Below are 21,319 nucleotides of genomic sequence, written 5' to 3'. Positions count from 1 at the left end.
AACCTTTGAATTCCTCCAGTGAAACGTAATCCACTACCCCCTAAGGCAACCAATTCCACTTTTGGATAATTCTGATTAGTAGACATTTTTTTCCTTGACATCATTCTAGCTATGCACGTTTGTGTCTTCTGCTCATTGTTCTTAGGGGCCAAGTAGAAGTCACTTATTGGAGAAGGAGTTTTCTTCCCTTTGGCCTGCTTTAAATGTAAAACAAGGGTAATTCAAAACTCATGACAGAAGGTTTTGTGAAATACATAGTAAAATTTCCAACTTTTTTGGATAATGAAATATAGAGTTTATGGGGATGGACTTGCAGGAAAATCATACAGAACTGAGTTTGTGAGTAGTAAAATGTCAAATTCCAGACCAGCCAAGTTAATATAAAATGAGGAAAGAGAATACAAATTATGATTTTAAGATAATAAGCCAGGAATAAGCTAGGAAGGGGATATGCTGTGACTCACTGTCAACTAACTATTCCCTTAAGAAAACTGCCCAGCACTCATCAAAAAATATTGAAAACAATCTCTTAATGTCAGCATAAAGGATATTGGCAACAATACAAAAAGCAGTTAAAAAAATTAAAACTGTGTTTTAAAACCACTAAACTATGTTTTGTCTGGAATCACTCAAACAACAAGCATATAAGCATCTATCATGGGCAAAGCACTGTGATGGGTGCTAGCTGTATATAGATACAAAGAATAAAACAATCCCTGCTCATGAGAGTTTACATTCTAAAAGTACGAACTGTTTAAGTAAATACAGAAAAAACATAAAGAGAAATAAATACATGTAAGCTAGTTAGGGAGGGCAGTCACTAGGAGTTGAGATTAGGAAAGACTGTAGAAAGTGGTGTTTCAGCTCTTGTCTTGAAGGAAGGGAAGGATTCAGTGAGACAGAAGTGGGGAAAGAGTATGTTCCAGGTATGGATAATAAGTGCAGAGGCAGGGAGATGGGAGATGAAATGTTTGCTTGAAGAATAGAGACGGTTACTTTAGGAGGATCACAGAGTGTGGAAAGGAGAATAAGTCTATGGCACATACTTATTAAAGGGATTGGGATCATACTCTTATCTCTGCAGTACCCATTCCATTTCCTTCTCCCACCCCACCACTGGATTTCAGTAGGAGGCAGAAGTGAAAGAATTGGGTAATATTGTCATCCACTGGTCAGACCATATCTGGCATATTGTGTTTAGCCCCACATTTTTAAAGAGACATTTGCAAACTGAAGTCAGACACTGAGAGGAGGGGGACCAAGGTGATGATGAGGTCACAAAATCATGACATTTGAGGGACAGTTCAAGGAACTAGGGTTGAGACTGTTTAGCCTAGATAAAAGCAAACTAATAATACTAGTTATCTTTATGTATTTTAAGTACTGTCATGTAGAAGAAGACATTGACTTGCTCTGTGAACTAGTATCAGTGAATAAAATTACAAGGAGACATTTTGGCATAATATCACACACACACACGCACGCACACATGCAATAAAATGGGCTACCTTGACAAGGATTCAAGCTGAGGGCTTGTTAATATAGGAGCTATTTTAAGGTGACTAAAAACTAGAAGGAAGCATCAGGTGTAGAGGGCCAGGGAACTCTGCCTCTGAAATGGTGGAGGAAAGGTGATAAGGAAGACCAATGTTTTATGACATAGACATTGTTTCCAAGATTTGTGGATGCCACATCACCCTTTAAAATGATAGAATTTATTCTAAAGAAGGGAGGACAGTATTTTCTGTTTTCTAGTGACCCCTGTTTGCCCAAGACTTGTGGTTTGCCCTCTTTGATAGTCATCAGAACTGACTGATTTAAAAGGAACAATTGATTTGAACAGCCTTTTTTCAATATTTTTGTACTGTGGCTTGCACAATCTTTGCTCTTTATGAACTCCTTTAACTTTCATTTTTGGCTCATCCTTGAAGAAATTAGGTAAACTCTACCTAAAGAATTATTTTTGCTACTGTTTTTTGCTGAGTCATTGTGCGTGCCTCTGTAACTGTTTTCCACTTAGAGAAATGGTTGGTTTTTGTTTATTTTGCAGTGCTAGGTATTCAGGCTGAATGATGGAAGAGCACCTTTTCAAAAATATACACTAAGTGGACCTCTGGTTCATGTTAAGTTGGATTTAGGTGGAAATGATCTATTTGTTTTCTTTAGCTGTTTTATTGAGACTGGAACTTTGAACTAGTTTAAAACAGTATGGTGTGTTCCAGGTGATTCTGTCCTGCCAATCATTTATAACCTGGGAACACAGATACAGAGGCTGTCATGTTTCTTTTTATGAGTGCGTACTTCAAGTCAAGTAATTACTCAGTGAGCTCCTGGAGGGCATGGAGAGAAATCTCAAATTTCTGGAAAATTTTGAAGATATGGAGAGGGAAAGCATTTTAAAAACAACAGGTGGGAGGTGAAAAGTGGAAGTAAATTTTTAACTTGCTTTTCAGATGAAAGGTCCCTTCCTTCATGCATATAAAAATATATTCTATATAATATCATTTGCTCAAAGCAAATTTTGGAGTTGTAGGTTTGATAGCTGTAGTACTTACTTCACAGGGTTGTTATAAGGCTCAAATGAATAATATTCTTTTGCTGATTTTGAGCAGTGTATAAAAATATTTGTCCATTGTTATTAATAGAAACTTTAGAGTATATCTCTTTTTGAGAGAAATATGAAGGGAAATTACCTGTATTGGACCAAGTTTACATAGAGGAGATTCACATCAGAGGTGATATAATTATGATAACATTGAGCTACCCAATGCAAAAGGTATCTGAAGGGGAAGATACCAATAGTATAGAAAAAACTTTAGGCCTTCTTAATACTAAAAAAAAAATTTTTTTGAGAAAACATCAAAGGATGGGAGAGGGGGAAAGAAAAAAATTTACATGATAAGTTTTATATATTTAAAAGGAATAGTAAGTTGTACATAATAGATTTGCAGTTTCATCTTTTTTATTATACTAACTTATAAATTAAAAATAAAATAAAATTTAAAAAAAGGCTTCTCTGACCTGTCTATCTAGTCTATAATCTCCATAAAATTTTCGAGTTGATATGTGTGCATGTGTGTTTTTATATATATACATGCCACCCACACATATGACTCACATATAACATCTATTAAGAGTATTAGGGCATAATTATGTTTTCACAAGCAATATCGAACACTGGACCACATCTAGAAGACTTAAGAATATAAGATACCATTGTGTTTATTGTTTGTTGATTATAAAAGAGTATTCAACAGGCTTCTTTACAAGATATATCCAATCTATACATCAAAACTCATTCAAGATTATTTGGAAGATATAGCAACAGAAATGACCTTGTTTAATGATCATCTTATAATGAACATCAGATGAAGCATAAAAAAAGGATCTTTATGGTTATCAAAGGTATAAGATCAGTTCTGCTATAATGCTTGTTTCAAAAACAAAAATTTGTTCCAATGTAAGGAACATAAGGAAGGAACATAAGGAAACATAATTCAAACTACAAATTTGTTTCTGCACAATTTTTTCTTTGAAAAATAGTGAGAAGGCAGAAAATTGCGTAACTTCATAATAGCTCATAAGCTACAGCCCTTCTAAAGCCCACTTCCAAAAGCAAATTTTAGGTCTTTGTCAAGATAAAGTGCTGTATTTATTGCATGTCTCTTGAGACAGTAGGAACTGTGGATTCTAAGCCACCCCTCATACTGGCCTAAACCTACCCTCATCCTTGTTCTGCTATGGTCTTCAGTTGCAATTCAAGACTTTGCTAGCCCATCACTATGGGAAACAGGGTATACACAGAGCCTACAGGGCAGCAGTCTAAGATTGTGGATGTTGCCAATATTTATTGTAGTATTTATGCATTTCTTAAACATTTAACATATTATACTATTTTATTAGTTTCCTGGCTTTTTTAATGTCACTCAAGAAGTTTTTGAAAGTTTTTTCCACTACCTTCTTATTGTCATCATTTATTAAACAAATATTAGAGTATTTATGTGCACTAGGTACTAGTGACTTAAAAAAAAACAACTTAATCAGCAATTGTATCTTCAATTGTTCATTCTTAAATTGAGAAAATGTGTTCCACTGGAGTTGTTATTAATGATTCATGTATGACCATGTCCTCCTTTTTTAGCAGTATTTGCAAGATGTTAGTATCCCATTTTCAGTAAAAACTATGCCCAAGTTCAACTGAAAATATTGACAAGAAGAATGAGTTAGAAATGTTCATTATTCTGTTCTGTTTTTTATTTTGTTTTGTTTATGATAGCTTCAAATTAGCTGATATGTAGTTATTTCCTAAGTTCCACTCAGTATTGTTACTACTAACAAATTATTGCTGATATGCTGCCACAAGTATAAGGTAATTAACAGTGATAAACCGTCTTCTATTAAGACATTTTGGAGTTTAATTTATAATATATGACACTCATATAATCTTAAAGTTTTTTGCAATTTAAATTTCATATCCTTAAAATATTTTAAGTTTATTTATAGACACTGCTCATGGGGGAAGTGATTCACTTTTGTGAAAGTCTTCCAAGAATCCCTCCAGTCAAATCTTTTAATTTGGGAGTCTTGATTGACAAGCTTATTACTAATACATAAAATTTTATACTTGGAGTGGACCTTAAGAGTTAAAATTCATGAATGAATGAATGAAAACGTTTATTAAGCCCTTATTATGTATACCAAGCACTGTGCTAAGATGGAGCCACAAACACAAAGTGGAAGATCCTTCTGTCAGAGAGTTTATATTCTTATGGGGTGGTGTCTAGGGAAGGGCACTTTGATTGGCAAATTACAGGGATGGTACATTGGACCAGTAGTAGATTGTTGGTGTGATCACAGTTCATGGTTAATCATTTTATAGATGTAAATACTTAAGGCCTGTAGAAGGCCAATGCTTGCCCAAGGCCACACGTCAAGGACTAGTTAGTGAAGAGCTGGCCCTAGAAGCCAGCTTCCCTGACTTTTCAGCGCAGCAGTCTTTCCACTCTTTCCACAATTGTATGGTGTCTCTTAGATGTACTAACTCTAGTCATTTTTTTTCCTTGCATGTATATGAAATGACAAGGGTTTGTTTTAATTAATACATTGCTTTTTAACCTGTTAGCTTCCTTTGGTAAATGTAGTAAATGAGTGGGCATTTGGTTGTTAAACAATCCTCAATAAAAACCAGACCTTTTTCCTACTTGAAAGAAAATCTTAGCTTTTTCAAATAGGTATGAAGAAATAATGTTTATTATTAGGCAATACTAGCCATAGTTTCTAGGATATAAAATGAAGGCATTAGAGTTTTTATTCTGCAAGAGGAAGAGAGATAATCACAAATTATTTTTCAGCCTGTGTATCTACTTGGGAGTTGCTGAACCGATAAAAAGTTTTTTACTTGGGCACGTCATGCTTTACCTCAAAGCACTACTGCTTCTCATTGTAACATGGGTCAGGTCAAAGTATCTGGCAGTACCTTTCTCTCTCATTCATGTATCTTCACAGTCAAGTTGGCCCTTTCCCATCTAAAAATGTTCTCCTTTCCAAGAAACCTGCCACAAAGTTTCTGATCCTGGTGTTGTTTTTGCCCCACTTTTTCTCCTTTCCCTTAAAATCTCTTTTTTGTTCCTATTGGGTTGTAAATAATTTTTGTCCTTAGATGTTTGTCTGTCTTTGATCTTAAACTTTTCGAGGCAGGACCCAAGTTCATTCATTGTCTGTAAATCCACCTTGTTTCTTCTTGTCCCAAGGTGATAGTGAGAAATGGGACTCATTCATATGAAGAACTGGGATAATCCTCATCTTAGAGCAGGGTTGTTAGAATCTAGAATTAGACCACTGAATCTCTACCCTCAAACTGATAACTATTCAAAAATGTATATTTTTTTCATTATCCTGCTATCATTTTTTTTAAAGTGCAAAAACAAAACAAACAAACAAAAACCTGGTAAGAATGGTGTATGTGTAGGCTAAGGAATTGAAGCATGGCATCAAAAGGAGGAAAATTTACTTTTCCCCCCCTCTATTTCTCAGTGATATTTTGAGCAGGGACAAGCATAGTAGAGTAAACTCAAAACTTTAATACTGTCTCTGGAATTTAATATTAGTAAATTCTGCTGAAGGGAGGAAATTTTGATTGTGAAACTTTACCTCTGCTACCAGTTGCTGTTTTGTGTGATTCCTTATCATTCTTTAATGAGACAGTTTTACACATTGTCTCATGAAGGAACAGTGACAAGAAGTCACACAGCAACTAATGAGAGTAAAGTGTTTTCACTACAATTTTCCATGTTTTCTTCTGCTATAGATTGTAAGTTCCTTGAGGGTAGGGACTGATTGATTTTTGACTTTGTGTCCCCAGTGCCTGGAACAAAGTACAGCACTTCATAAATGCTAGTTTTTTTTATTTGTAAGGGGAGGTGAGAATCTGAAAGACTGATTGAGGGTGGCAAAGATGGCAATAGACCAGGGCACAGGCTTTGTTCAATTTGTTTTTGTAGTACCACTTCAGAGCACTTTGTAGGAAAGAATTTGGCAGTCCTAAAAGAACTACAGAAATATGAGTACTTGGTGGCATTTTTGTGGAAAGTTTGAGCTCCTAGCCACTGAAAGAAAATGTTTAAGTAGAGGCTTGATTGGGTGACCATTTCTCATGAATGTTATAAAAGAGAATCCTGAACTGAGACGGTTTGACAAGGTCACCCCTGAGTAATACAACTAGGGCTCAGACTTCAACAGGCCAAGAAATGTTCTGAATTTATGGACAGGCATACAGTGACATGTGTGTGATGCTTTGGATAATTTTTTTTATCTTCTCTCTCTACTTGAACTCTCTGTTACTGGTACCTCCCTCACTCCTAAAATTACCTTGTATTAATTTTTCATATATTTATATGTATATGTTGTTAATATAACTTGTTAATGTAGTTTGCTAATTAAACTCCTTGAGAGGAGAAGCTTTGATTTCTCTTTTTCATATCCCCAGGTACTAGCGCAATGCCTAGCATATAGTAGATATATAATGTGTGCTGGTTGATCCACTGTGTCCCTGTGCCTGGGGATTTAGTAGGTACTTAATAAATGTTTGTTGATAAGATACCTAAGAATAAAGATGATAATTCATGAGAGAAATCAGTATTTTTAATTAGAGGAAAAAGCACAGACTTAAATATATAGTCCTTAAGAAAAGAATTGACCACAAAATTTTTAAAAGATTGATTTTAATGTGAGTTACAGTTTTCTAATTTTCATCTCTTGACTTGGTTCTTAAGTGGATAATAGCTTCTGGAATATTGTGTATTACAAATCCTAATTAGTGTTGATATTTCCCTATAATGATGCCTTTTTTTCTCTCTTTAAATAGCATCCTGGTGGAGAAGAAGTTCTCAGGGAGCAAGCTGGAGGGGATGCAACTGAAAACTTTGAGGATGTTGGGCATTCTACAGATGCCAGAGAATTATCCAAGACATATATCATTGGAGAACTTCATCCAGTGAGTATATCCTAAAAAGCCTCATGTGCTAGTTCTTTTCAAGGCTAACATTTGATCTTAGATCACATTTTCTGTCCAGTGGGTTACATATATAAACAGCAAGTGTCCCTCCCCCCAAAAAAGATAAGACAAAATAATTGGCTTTATAAGCCATAGGTTTCCTGTATTACCCCCCACTTTCCTTCACCCCCCCTCAGGAAATAATGTCCTATGCTTGTTTTTGTGTTTTACTGGTCACACTTTGGAACATTTGAGGCTAGCATGGTCTACTCAACAGGTGCTTGCTGACGTCTGGCATGACCATAAACTTGGCCACATTAGGAAAATAAGTGTTACAGAAGTCATGTATTAATAACCACTTAACCACTTTACTCATTGGAGAACTCACAGACCATTGATCTGTATTTATAGACTGTTCCTAACTTAGGAAATGGTTTTGATCCAAAATTCTGTATAATTTGATTGTTTGGAATCAATCATGCATTTTCCTAAAGGAGAAATAATTTACATGGTGACTAGGTTATAAGGCCATTCTATTAAAAACAAACAAACAAAACCATTTAACTTATAATGTACCTATGCCAATAGTACATTGGAACCTACCTACCATGTACAATGTTATTTCTTTGGGAAAACAGTCAGACTTCCAAATTGCTATATCACAAAAACTTTCTCCCCACCTTTGCAACAGAATCAGGAATTCCTCTGCTTCATCACCTTCTAGGTAGTAGTAATGAGAACTTCTTCAGTTTCAGGCCATCTAGCAACAGTGTTCAGGATGGGATGTCTTGGAGGCAACTGAGATTAGATTTAGGGGGGCTAGTTAGAAGGTTACTACAGCAGTCCACTGGAGAGGAAATGAAGACCTAAATTTGAGTAATGGCACTGGTAATAGAAATTAAAAGATGATTCTGAAAGGAAGAAATTAGGGAAGTAGAATTGAGAGGACTTGAAAGGGGGAGGGTAAAGGTAGAGTTAAAAATGTTGGAAATTGGGCAAATTAAAGACTAGCAGAAGTGGTGCCATAAGCAACAATAGAGCATGCACTTTGAATAAGCTGAAATGTTTAAGCATTTTTGGTGTACCTTTTGAAGGCTGTAAGAAATTCATCTTGATGGTCACAGTAGGATTAGCTCCTATCTTGGAGGAAGAGGTTGGGAGGAGAGGGAAAGATCTATTCAAGCCTTTTAAGATTCCTTGAGATTGTAGGAAAGAATAGGGGGAAGGAGGTACAGGCATCTCTCTCATGGGTTATTACATTGACCAACATTTACACTTTATGTCGTATACCTGTAATTAGACAGTTTTCCCCCAGCATTTAATCTCGTTTAAATAATTTTTGCTGTTAAGCTGAATTTGTGAAGCCAGGTCATATCTGGTCAGACACCTAAGTTATTGTTGTTAAGATCTCAAAATAAAGACTGAACATTTTAGAAATAGTGCTTTATAGTCCCCACTCTCATCTTAATGGTGCTGAATTCTTTTTTTTTTTTTTTTTGCAGGATGACAGATGCAAAATAACTAAACCTTCAGTAAGTGCCAGACTGTCCTGTACACTTTGTCCTGTTGGAAACTCATTGTTAAGTGTGTGTTGCATGTTCCAAAATGCAAGCATTACTTGCTTAATATCAAGCAAGTTGTTTCACTTGCTTAATTTACACCAGTCAGCTTACCAGATACTTTTTCCTTTTAAAGTGAAATTACATATTTGTCAGGCAGGTTGGGACCAAGCATGAGAGATATCTTAGTGTTGCTAAGTGTCTAGGAAAGCCTTCTGCACTTTAGACAAAGACAACTTCACATTTCAAACATTTTCAACAGGACCTGTGATTACCCTGATAGGAGGAAACTCCTTTAACCAGTTCAGATCTGTACCCACTCTGCAGGTTAAGCATTAAATGCTTTTATAATGATTATTAACACCTGTTCATTGAACACTGTGTCCAGTCTGGTAAATTTCTCTGAGTTACTGGAATTGAGCCAAATCATAACCCTCTCCATTAACTAGTCAAATCAAGTTCTTTATTCAGTGGAAAGATACAAAGTAGGAACAGCAGCTCATGTTAGTCATATAGACACTGCTGAGTCACAGAATTCTCAACCTCTGGAATACTCAACAGCTTGGATGTCATCAGAGCTTCATCAACTAGTAATAGGCCAGGCCCAGTTCAGGACCTACTGCCCTGTGTGAAGCAACCTAACGGGATTGCAAGAGCTGGCTTTTATCTAGCTCTGTATGTCTGAGTCAACACAAATCATATACTCAGCATCAAGGAATGACCTGGTGAGAATCAGGCCCTATAGTGTGACCAATTGTGGGCACATATTAAGGCCACAACAAAGAAATTGAACTAGGTAGCTCAGTGGATAGAACATTAAGCCTGAAGTCAGGAAGACCTGTCTGCCTCAGACACTTAACTAGCTGTGTGATCCTGGATAAGTCACTCACTCTGTCTTTGCCTTTGGTTCCTCATCTGTAAAATGAGTATAGCAGTTCCCTCTGGGGTTGTTGTGAGGATCAAATGAGATAATAATTGTTAAACACTTGGCACAATGCCTAGCCCAGAGTAAGTGCTATATAAATATTAGCTGCTATTATTATCATTGTTATTATCTAATTAAAGTTGAATGGAGGAGTATCTGGGTTGTGCAAACATAGGAAGAAAACTTTAAGGAACAAGGTGTAGGATAAGGTGTAAGAATAATTTAATCATGAAATAAGGACAACTTGTTGAAAGCAAATTCTATGGTAGCCTGTGCTACCTTTGCTTTGCACCACCAATCAAGGAATGGTGTGGACAGTGGATGGGAAGGGCCACTTTTGGATATTGTGGCCAGGAAAAGCTTCAAAAACAAGAATTCAGGTAGACCTTGGATAACAAGTGGGACCCACGTGACTAAAGAAGAGGTGAGGGGAGGAGGTGGGTATCACAGGTCAGGGAAACAGGAAGAATGAGGTTTGTGCTTGCATAAACATCACAGGATTTCAGAGTTAGAAGGAAAAAGACCTCAGAGATTAGAGTCCAATGCATATTTGAGAAAGAATCTCTTTTGCAAGGCATAGAAACATTACCCTCCAGCCTTTACTCAGAGATGCATTAGAGACAAGAAACCCACAATCTCCCAAGGCAGCCCTTTCTACTTTTGGATAACTCTAACATCAGACCTAAATTTGCTTCTTTGTAATTTCCATCCATTATTTCTGGTTCTGACTTCTTGGGCCAAACAGAAGAGATTTGTTACCTTTTCCACGTAACAGCCTTTCAAGTGCTTAAAGACAACTGACATGTCCTCTTTTTTTTTTTTTGGCAAGGCAGTGGGGTTAAGTGACTTGCCCAGGGGTCATACAGCTATGAAGTGTCAAGTGTCTGAGACTGGACTTGAACTCAGCTCCTGACTAAAGGACTGGTGCTTTATCCACTGTGTCATGTAGCTGCCCCATCATGTCCTTTTGAGCTTTAAAACCTGTAGGCTAAACATTCCCAGGGCCTTCATCCAATCTTCATGGCATGGACCCAAGATCTTTTACAACAAACCTATTTGCCTCCTGGATGCTCCCCACTTTGTCAGTGTCCTTCATAAAATGGGATTGCTACTTCTTGGCATAGAGGTTGGCCTTTTTCTCTCTGAGCATGTAACTTCCTGTTCAGGACCTTTCTTTCCTGTTCCCCAGGTGTGTGACTTAAGAGTACCTCAAATGTCTCATGAATGGCACAGGATCACTTCATATGAGAAGAATGGTAGCCCTCCTCCCAGGAATAACTTGCCACAATTTTCCCTGTTCCTCTATCCTCCATATCAGTGTAAAGAGCACCCTAGACAGACCTATCTATTTTGGTAAATAATCTGGACCTATTCAAGTCAGAAAGTGCAAGCTTTTGAAATCTAGTTTTATTCCTGACTACTTTGCCAAATAACTACTCTTTTCTCTAACCAGAGGAGAAGGAAAAAGTATGGAAGTCAAGGAATTCAAACACAGTTAAGGAATTTCTTTTTCCTTTCTCCCTAGATACATAAACACAAACTCCATAATTCTGGAAGGTGATTTGGCCAAACAGGCAACTCACTGAGGAAAAACTAGTCAAAACAACACAGTTTTTTTAATTTAGGAAAGCATTGTTCAGTCACAAGTGAAGACCGTCCTGGATATTTACCTCGTTGCAGGTAGAAAAATTGGATTAGGCAATGTGTACCTAGCATTCTGTTCCAAAATAAACCATTATGCTAGAAAGAAAAAAAAATTTGAATGTTGAAAATTTTTCATTTAGAAACTTCTGACTCATTTGGCAGCCTTATGCCCTCAAATTTACACTAATATTTTAAAATCATGGGGAGGATCCTCCTCCATAGGGAGGTTTTGGTAAAAACAGGATATAATCAGCTATAATAATAGCTAGTTAGAGAAGATATAAATAAGAAAAATATTGCCTTTTCTTTAGTTAGACTATAAGGGTCTGAGAGGCCCCAGGAGGTGTTTTATTTTTCTTTTCGTTAGGTCATAGTTCATTTCTTTGGTTTTCTTAAAGTAACATCACTATAGTGGGCTTACTGTGTTAAGAATTGTGTTAAGAACCTTCATTAAACTATTAACAGAATTGAGGCAGTTATTCTAATAATTCTGGACAAAACAAAACATGCTAATATGAACTACAGAAAGTAGATGAAATGTCAACACCACAAACCCTGGAGCTTCATTGTTCGATCCAAAGCGAATTTGGTTATAAAAAATTACTTTCTCTGAAGCATTCCATAAGTATAGGGGGTAGGGACTTCTCAATAGGGAATCACAACTTCACATAACTTATGTGAAAACTAGATTTATTACAAGAGAAAGGAACATGTGTGTGGAACCCAAAGAGTTCGCCATCCATATAGAAGTTTGCATATTTATAACAGAGCAAAGGAAGGAGAAAACAAATTTCCACCTAAAGGGGTGTGGCATGGGAAGGGGGGAAGGGGGAAAGGTGCAAATGTGGGAAAAGGACAAAACTCCTCCTGAGGGGGAGGAGCAAGGTGAAGGCAAAAGCCACATTCTTTTCACTGCTGGAAAACTGCTGGACTCTGAAGATAGAATGGTCTGTTTATCTACAAGGGTTCCAGCTGTACAAGCAATTTCCCAGTCTAGTGCAGGCTGCTACCTTTCTTGACACATAAGGAGTCCACTTTGGGATACAAACAACAAATTATATCATCGGGGCGGGGGTGGACTTTGTCCTTGACACATTCAGCACCTGCACCTCCTGTATACTCTGAGGCCTGTGTTTCTAGAAAATATGGCAACTCAAAAAGACAAATTTAGAGGACCCCTTAACATTCCTCAACAGACTGAACCTGTGATTTCATGCAATGCATGAAGGTTGGTACCTTCTCTGCAACTTAGAGCAGCTTAGGGCACTGGGGTTAAGTGGTTTGTCAAGGGTCACTTGGCCAGTTTGTATTAGAGGCAAGACTTGAACCCAAGACTTTTTGAAGACTGGAGAGAAACATTTATTAAGTGTCTAGCATATTCTGTGCCATGCACAGTACTAACATATCTCATTTGATCTTCACAACACCCTTGTGAAATAGATGCTATTATTGTTCCCATGTTACATTTGAGGAAGCTCAGGCAGAGAGAAGTTAAATGACTTGCCCAGCATCACATAGCTAGTAAGGGTCTTAGGCTGAATTTGAACTCAGGTCTTCCTGAATCCAGGCCCAATGTTATCCACTGCAACCCTGAGCTTCTAGGCCGTTTCTTATCTTACTATGCCATGCTGCCTCTCATAGGCATACATTAACTATGCAGAAAATGTCTGATCATATCACAAACCAGGAACCAATAGGTGAGTATTCTTGGCAAGCTACGATGGCCTTTACTTTAACTTTCAGCACTTTTAATTTTTTTTTTAAGAGTAAAGATGATCAGATTTTGAGTTTCTCTGACATATGAGGAGAATAACTTGGTAGTTTTTTTTTTATGTTAGTGGCCTTAAGTACACAACAAGAAAGGAAAAATAACTTTTTGTTGGTATTTCTTGTGTTTTTATTATCTAAAAGACAAGAGCGGTCCATTACTAGCTAAAAAAAGAAATTACTGTTAATGAGCAACTGCAAGCTGCTTGTTTAAGATATCAAGAAGAGCTGTGAAATTAGCTGAACCTGCTGTAATGAGTACATGAGGAGAAATGACCACATCATACTGTTTTTTCTTATCTTAACCAGGATTTGAATTTTATTTATAATTCCTAATGTACATAGCACTTTAAACCCTGTGAAGTTGGTAGAATATTATCTCTATTTTACAGATGAAGAAACAAAATCAGAGAGGTTATAACTTGTTTAGAGTTGCACAGCTAGTCATTGTGGAAGCCAGATTCCAATCCGGCTGTTCTGGCCCAACACAGAGCTGCTTGTTTGTTTGTTTGTTTTAACTACACCACAGATCCTCTTATTGATGCTAAGTAAACATGAAGACATAGAAGTTTTGCCTATGTAGATAGGCAAATGGTAGCACCTTATATTTTTAATAGTGCTTTATAGTTTCAAAGCATTTTCACATCCCCTGTCTTTTAATTTTCAGTAGTCATTCTGTGAAGTAGAGAGGGCAAATATTTGTATTCCCATTTGATAGATGAAGAAGCTGAATCTGAAGACTTGTTGTTTAAGATAACATGACTCATAAGTGGTAGGGTGAGAACTTGAACCCAGATACTTCTGGCTCTCAGCCCAGTGTAGTTTCTACCATAACATACTACCCTTTTTTGACTTCTTGTTTGGGCAGTTATCACAGGGTTGAAATGAGAAGAACTTTGGGTATCATCTAATCCAAACTCCTCATCTGGAGGAGGAAATAGTTCCAAAGAGGTGAGTGCCTTGCCTGAGAATTAATGGCAAAGACAGTATTAGAACCTAGATCCTCGGAATCCAAATTCAGAGTGCTCTCCACTGGACATCAGTATGTCTGCCAGTATTAGTCTAAAGATGGAAACAAGCCAACTGCAGTGATGTTTCTGATAAGGTAAAGTAGGATGGGCCACAGTATGGATTGGAACATCTGGGTGGGAGGCCTTTGCACTTCTTTCCTTTTATATTTTTGTGTGAGTTAATTTAATTTTTTCAGACTCCTTATAGACATGGAAATGGTTTTCAGTAAACTGGTTGAGGTTGCATAGTGAGTTGGTGGCAGATCTTGAAGTAGAGATCATTTCCTTAACCTTTTCTGCTGCCATTTTTCACAGCTCTAAATCCTGGGTTTTTAAGCAATGCTCGGGAAATCAAAGTCTATGATAATTTAGAGGGCTTTTGAGCTTGAGCTCTTTGAGGTATAGGTACCTAGCACAGTTGAGGTAAAGGTGCTTCTGAATGAACCCTTAGTAACAGTTTGTTGATTGATTTTGAAATTGGGTTAGGATGTTCTTAGAAAAATATTCTAGCAAGGTTTAATAATTGACTTTATGGAAAGTCAGGAGAATTCAGTTTGGTTTAGCAAACAAGGCAGTGCGCTATGCCATGGAGAGTCAAAGACAAAAATAAGGAGTGCTTGATGCCAAGGAGCTTATGAACTGCTGGATGGGTGGGAGCCTAGTTTCCCGAATGAATCATCAGCATGTTTTTTGTATAAGTGTGTTTGTATGGTGTAATATCATAAACCTTACTAATTCTTTTAGAGAACGTCTGAAGCAGAACTGATTAACAAGTACGTTCAATGTGTAACGTATTTTCTGTTTTTGCTGCCTTTTAGTTACTCATTTAAAACACAACTTCCTAATGTCAGGCTTGCCTGTACTATCCTAATCATAGTCTCTGCTCAGCAATTTCAAGTTTCATAGTGAACAAGACCAGGGTTGAAGAATGTGGAGCCCTTGGGGATAGAGGGGGTGGTAGAGGAGAGCAACCAAACAAGTTGAAATAAGTCATCAACTTGTCCTCCCTTCTGCATCTCACCTCCATTCCCATACAATACAAACAATAGCTTTATTAAGGTTGGAGTTATCTAAGTCTAGGCGCATCAACCTTGGAAGTTTCTGCTATTTCTATTAACTTTTTTAATAACTTTTTTTTTCAAATGTAGTTATGTGATACCAATGATCAAGGTAGAAGTCTTAATGTGAAGCTTTCTTTAAAATTGCCTTATTTCTTTTCACTGTGTCAGGAATCTTAAAGGAGCTCTTAAAGGTTGGTGGGACTAAACTGCTTGGCTTGCTCCTCCTGGAAAGGTTTCTTTTTGCTTTTCCTTTGAAAAAGGACTCTTTCACTTCCACTGCAGTGTGGCTTTGTTACTATCTAACAGTCGATTTTTAAGCCAGTGTCCTGTGCTGTAGGTTGTGGCATTGCAAAGAAAACGGATATTGAAGCCATTTAAGCTTTGCTTTATCTTGGTTCCTCCTTGAAGGCACTACTAATACTTGTGTTTGTGTGAGCTGACAGCTGCTATTTAGCCAATTGCTAATTGTTGGAGTGATTTGTGCTTAAACTTGTAGAGCTATTATCTGTGTTTTATCTTCTCTGTGACTTTTATGAGCTCCTTTCACTGATTAACTTCAGAGTCCCAGAGGCAAAACTGGCTACTGTGGTAACAGATTAAAATATCTACATCATACTGATTTGAAGATTCTCTTTGGAATATTCGCATTGGGGCATTATAGAAAGAAAATGGGTTGCGAAATAAACCATTTTATATAACCAGCTAATATCTGACTCTTATGGTTAAGCATAAAGGTGAGTCTTAGAGTGATAGAGGTTTGAAAAAAGTAAAAGTTCTAATCACTTTTCCTGGTTGGAATGACTTTTGATGAAATTTGAGTGCTCTATTTTCTTAAGATTGCAGCCTTTACCATTATTTTGCCAGTTGAAAGATGTTTATCAAACACTTTGCTTGTACTTAACGGGGAATCTTCTTGTTTGTACTTATGATCATTGCAAAAGGCATTGTCCATGTTCAGTTGTTGCACTGGGCAGTTGAAGAAATTATTCTAATTCAGAATATTTTTCATGTTTTCTTTCAAATTGTTTAATATAAGCATAGGTAAGTATAAATGACATTAAATAAATTGTCCGCAGACAAAATAGGGAAAATAGGGCATGATAATCATAAGTGAGTAGGGATGTAATATTTTTGTATGAAAAGAAGTTATTGCTGAAATTGTATGTTTATCTTATTGATCTCTTGAAGAACTGAGTAAAATGTTCTTGCTTCATAAAAAAAGTTTTTTTAAATACTATGGATTGCACAATGTTTTGATTTTCTTTTTAACTGTGTCTTTATCTTTGTTTTCCAGGATACTCTTATAAGTACCATTGATAATAACAGCAGGTATGAAATAAATTTTCTTTCAAAATCTTATCTTTGGCCTGGAAGGGGGCTTGAAAGGTTTTGTAGTCCATATCCCTGCCTTTTAAGCAATACTGCTCCTAACATGAGCATCTAACTAAATAAGCAACCAAAGAAATCCCAGCAAACTCCACCCAAAGGAAAAGTATACCAGTAATCCGCTTGATTATTATCCTGTGATTGTCAAGCTTTATTTTAGGAGTGAGATGATGTGTAAAGAATGTTGCTGTATGTAATTTTTTTTGACATGAAAATATATGCACATATGAACTTGTATTAGGTTTTTTAAAAAAATCTACATTCAGGTTCTTATTTGCCTGAGCAAGAGTGGCTTAGGCACAAAATCACATTAAATATGTGATTTTCATATATCCCAGGTCTAGCATTCATTTATCTGTGATCCTGTGTTACTTAGTCTAAATTTGAAACTAAGCGCTACATGATTTTAGAATCTTTATGTGTTTTACCCACACAGGCTAGAGAGATGATCTGGACATAGTATTACCCAGGCAGTATGTCCAAGGGAAGATACATACTCAGAAAATTTATAAAACTGTCTCTACTGGGTAGATGTTGTAAATGTATAATTTATAGCTCATGGAGTGTTTAAATTGAAGAAGTACTTAATAAATACTTAATATGTGCGTGGGATTGGTTTGGGAGTCAGAGACAGAAAGACAAAAACAAAAAGAGAGAACTCCCTTCTTTCAAGGAACTGCAATTTGGTGAGGTGGGATACAGTATATAAATAGTTAAATATCAAAATGAGATAATTTGAAGAGGGAGAGGCTACTATTTATGTGGAGTGGCACATGGCCTGAGCCTTGAAGGGAGCTAAGTATTTTTAGAGGAGGTAGAAGTGAGTAGAAAAGGAACTGAAGGCCTATGCAATCACAGGGAGCCAGCCAGGAAAGAGTGGTGGCAGAGGGAAGCAAGTAGGTAAGTTTAACTGCAACATGTAGAGTCCATGAAGGGAATAGTATGCAGTAAGCCTTAAAAGATAAGCTGGGGCCAAATGCCAAGCTAAGAGGTTTGTATTTTATCCTGGAGAGAATAAGATATTCTTAAGCAGTCACAGGTGAGAGGTGATAAGGACCTGGACTTGGGTAGTGACTAGGATGGAGAGAAAGGGCCAGTTGTGAGAGAAGTGGACACAGAATTGACAAGACTTGGCAACTAGTGAGCTTACAGAGTGTAAAGGAGAATGAAGGGCCAAGATTTCAAATCTGGGTGACTGAGAGGATAGTAGTTTGGAGGAAATTAAGTTTAGATGAGGGAAGATAAAATCTGTTTTGGGTATGTTGACTTTGTGATGCCTTCAGGACGTCTCCATGGAAAAGTCCGACAAACAGTTGGCAATGTAAGGCTGGAACTCAAGAGAGATATTATGGTTGACTATGTAGATTTTGGAGCTATCTGCATAGAAATGTTGGTTGAACACGTGGGAATTCACTGAGTGAGTAAGAAAATAGGGTCCAGGACAGTAGCGTGAGAGATACTCTCTAGTTAGGGACCAGGAGATAATGGTCAAAAAAAGGAGTCTGAGGAAGTATGGATAGACAATTAGGAGAACCCGTAGGGGGCAGGGTTATGAAAGCAGAAGGGAAGGAGGGGCAGTTGTCAGCAGGATCAGAAGCTATAGAGAGTCCATATAAGATGAGGACTTGAGAAAACAGTAATTTAATTTAACAGCTATAATTCATTGGTTACCTCAAAGAGAGAAGCTCTGATGGTAGAATCCATCTCGACCAACCCATTTACTTTTATTTTTCAATTGAAGAAACTGAAGGCCAGAGGGCCAGAGAAGTGATCCTTGCCCAAGCAAGGTTAGTTTAACACAGCTAGTTAGTTTAATTTAAACTCACAGTTAAATTTAACAGTTAATTTTTAACTGGAATTTACTACTTGAGCCTCCTAACTCTAGTCAAGTGCTCTTTTCCCTGTGTTCATGTTCAGGCCATGTAGAATTTAATGACCATTTACTGTTGCTGTTGTATAGCGTTTTGCCTAGGGTTCGTAATCTGTCATTACCTAAGAATTATATTTTTAAAATATAGCAAGGGAGTTCATAAGTAGCATTGACAAACCCTTATTACAAAGTGTATATAAATTTTCTTTCTAAAGATGCCAGTAGTGTCATTGGCGACTTATCAGGCTAGTGGGTGTAACTTTTTTTGGGGGTGGGGCAGAGCATTAATGCTGGTCCCAGTTCTACATGTGTTCTTTTTTGCAGTTGGTGTCTTAGGCTCAGACAGAGAGAAAAAGATGTCCTGGTGAATTATTGTTAACTGGAACAAATCATTTTTATTTACATGTATCTGACGTCATGCAATATGTTTGAAACGTTTTCTCACTGTTTCCTTCTAGTTGGTGGACCAGTTGGGTGATCCCAGCAATCTCTGCACTTGTTGTGGCCTTGATGTATCGATTCTACATGTCAGAGTACTAATCACATTTTTTAAAAAGCCAATAAGAGAAGAGACTGACTTAAACCAGGATATAAAGAAGCCAGTTGTCATTGTCCACTTTGCCTGACAGAAACCAACTTCATTTGCAAAGAGAACTTTAAAGTATCCATTTCCCACCCCTCCACCTCCTGACATCCAAAAAGTAAACTATCCTTCTGTACACTTTTCTATAGGGTGTGCCTTTTCATTCAAATTATTTTTAAAGTTTAGTTTCTCTTCTTGATGCTTTATCACTACTTTATTCTTTGTGTAACAAAAACAGCTGCTATAATTATTGTATAATCTTTACAGTTTTCTGCATCTATTTGTGTTTGTACAAATCAGTCTTTGATGCTCAGAAGCCTTTAAAATAAGCCCTTCAGTAGACTACTTATTTAGACCCAAGCAATCAGTGCTAAATGCTTGGCTCTAAGGAAGTTTTTGGCTTCTGTCTACTAGGATATTATCTCTAATAGAATTACCCATTGTGGCACTTTTTTCAAATCAGTTTCCTTTTCAGGAAGTCAAGAAGCCCAATGGTCATAATTTGAATGCTTCTAATAACTGTTCTATTATAGATAATGGTAAGAAGGGGAAATGTCCAGAAGAAACTGACATTGATCAAGGAATAGATTATATCTACTCATAAAATGAGGCCTGTCCCTCCCTCCCCAATTCTCAGCCTAGAATTAACCCTCTAGTTGCTGGAGGCAAAGAGTGAGGAGGAATCTTCTTTTGAGGATTGCTGTTTGGAAGACCTTGTTGGCACTCCTTTTAGGAGGGCTGCTGTTTCAAACTTTTAAGGAGGACTAAAAGGTGTCCTTTGTGATGTTTGGATACTTGTTTGTCTTAAGTAACTCACTGCCAACTAATGAATGATAAATTATGTTCATACACGTGGGTCCATCCCCCCCTCCCCCATTGGGAACCCTTCTGACTTCTTCCATTGTGTGTGTAGTCTTTATTCTCTGGCCTTCTGGAAAAGTTAGTTGTTTGATGACATAGTAGAGGAGTGAATCTGTTTAAAATGTAAGCTGTCATAATGAACTGTGATCATGCATTTTCCCCTTGATATATTAATCAAGCAGCATGTACATGAAAAACCACTAATACACATTAAAAAGGCTGATTTTTTTCCTCAAAAAAATTCTGTTGATATCAATTGTATAATCATTGTTACGTTTACCATCCTAAGTCTCTCACTTAAAACACACACACACACACACACAGAGTGCATAATCAGGGCCTAAGGTTAAGGAGAAAGGCTCACTGTTTTATCTGTAACTGAAAATGACACTTAGGTTGAAAGTGGGTAGGGAGAGGTGGGAAATGACGAGCTATGGTGCCAGAAATACAAAATTATGTTGGAGAAACATTTTTTGTTAAAATTCTGAATAAACATGAGTCTGAAACAAAATGATACGTTGTTACAGTGGATTTTAAATGGGGTGCTTTGGTAAATGACATGTATGGTTTTTGTGAATGCAGAGCTGTTAAAAATTAGGAAGGTTCTGAACCAAAAATTGGATTGAATTTAATGTTTGTCACCAGCTATTTCTAAAACCTGTTTCTTGAGCTCTTCAGTCTCTGTTGTGCAGGAAATTCTTAACCTTTTAGTGTGTCCTGAACCTCTTTGGGGAATTTGATGAACCTATGGGCTCCTCACAATCATGTTTGTAAATGCAAGAAATAAAAAAAATGTAGGATTTTAAAAAACCCAATTACGTTGAAATATGATTATAAAAATATTTTTGAAAACAAGTCTAAAGACCTTAGGTTAACCTTTGCTTTAGTGAGATTTTATTTCAGAGTTTTCCAATAGACAATTATACATCTGTTCTTTGAGGTGCATCTCTGAGGCAACGCCCATTCAGAGATTAAGGATAGGTAAAGAAAAAAAAATGATTCTCAACTCTTTTTCTCTAGCTCTGACCTCTCTTTTCCTTTCCAGACCCACAGTCTACTGGATTTCACCTAAATGCCCCCCTTTTTTAAACCAATAAAACAATTCATCCTAATGCCTATATATGATTGACATCATTCTTCTAGTCACACAAGTTAACTTTG

The 21,319-nt window shown here is 36.9% G+C and overlaps 1 protein-coding gene across 1 annotated transcript in view; it reads left to right on the top strand.

Annotated features, from left to right (window-relative positions):
• Positions 1–20,669, top strand: part of LOC114036025 (cytochrome b5) — a 41,197-nt gene extending 20,528 nt beyond the window's left edge. The window contains exons 2-5 of the mRNA XM_027852380.1: positions 7,364–7,492; positions 8,995–9,024; positions 16,753–16,787; positions 19,173–20,669. Coding sequence (XP_027708181.1) covers positions 7,364–7,492; positions 8,995–9,024; positions 16,753–16,787; positions 19,173–19,254 — 276 coding nt within the window. The 3' untranslated portion in view covers positions 19,255–20,669. The remainder of the gene's footprint in view (positions 1–7,363; positions 7,493–8,994; positions 9,025–16,752; positions 16,788–19,172) is intronic.
• The last annotated feature ends 650 nt before the right edge of the window (positions 20,670–21,319 follow it).

This window comes from Vombatus ursinus, unplaced genomic scaffold, assembly GCF_900497805.2.
Source record: "Vombatus ursinus unplaced genomic scaffold, bare-nosed wombat genome assembly UNPS02009573.1, whole genome shotgun sequence".
Taxonomy (NCBI): domain Eukaryota; kingdom Metazoa; phylum Chordata; class Mammalia; order Diprotodontia; family Vombatidae; genus Vombatus; species Vombatus ursinus.
The sequence above is the reverse complement of the archived record's forward strand: the minus strand, read 5'-3'. Positions and strand labels throughout refer to the sequence as shown.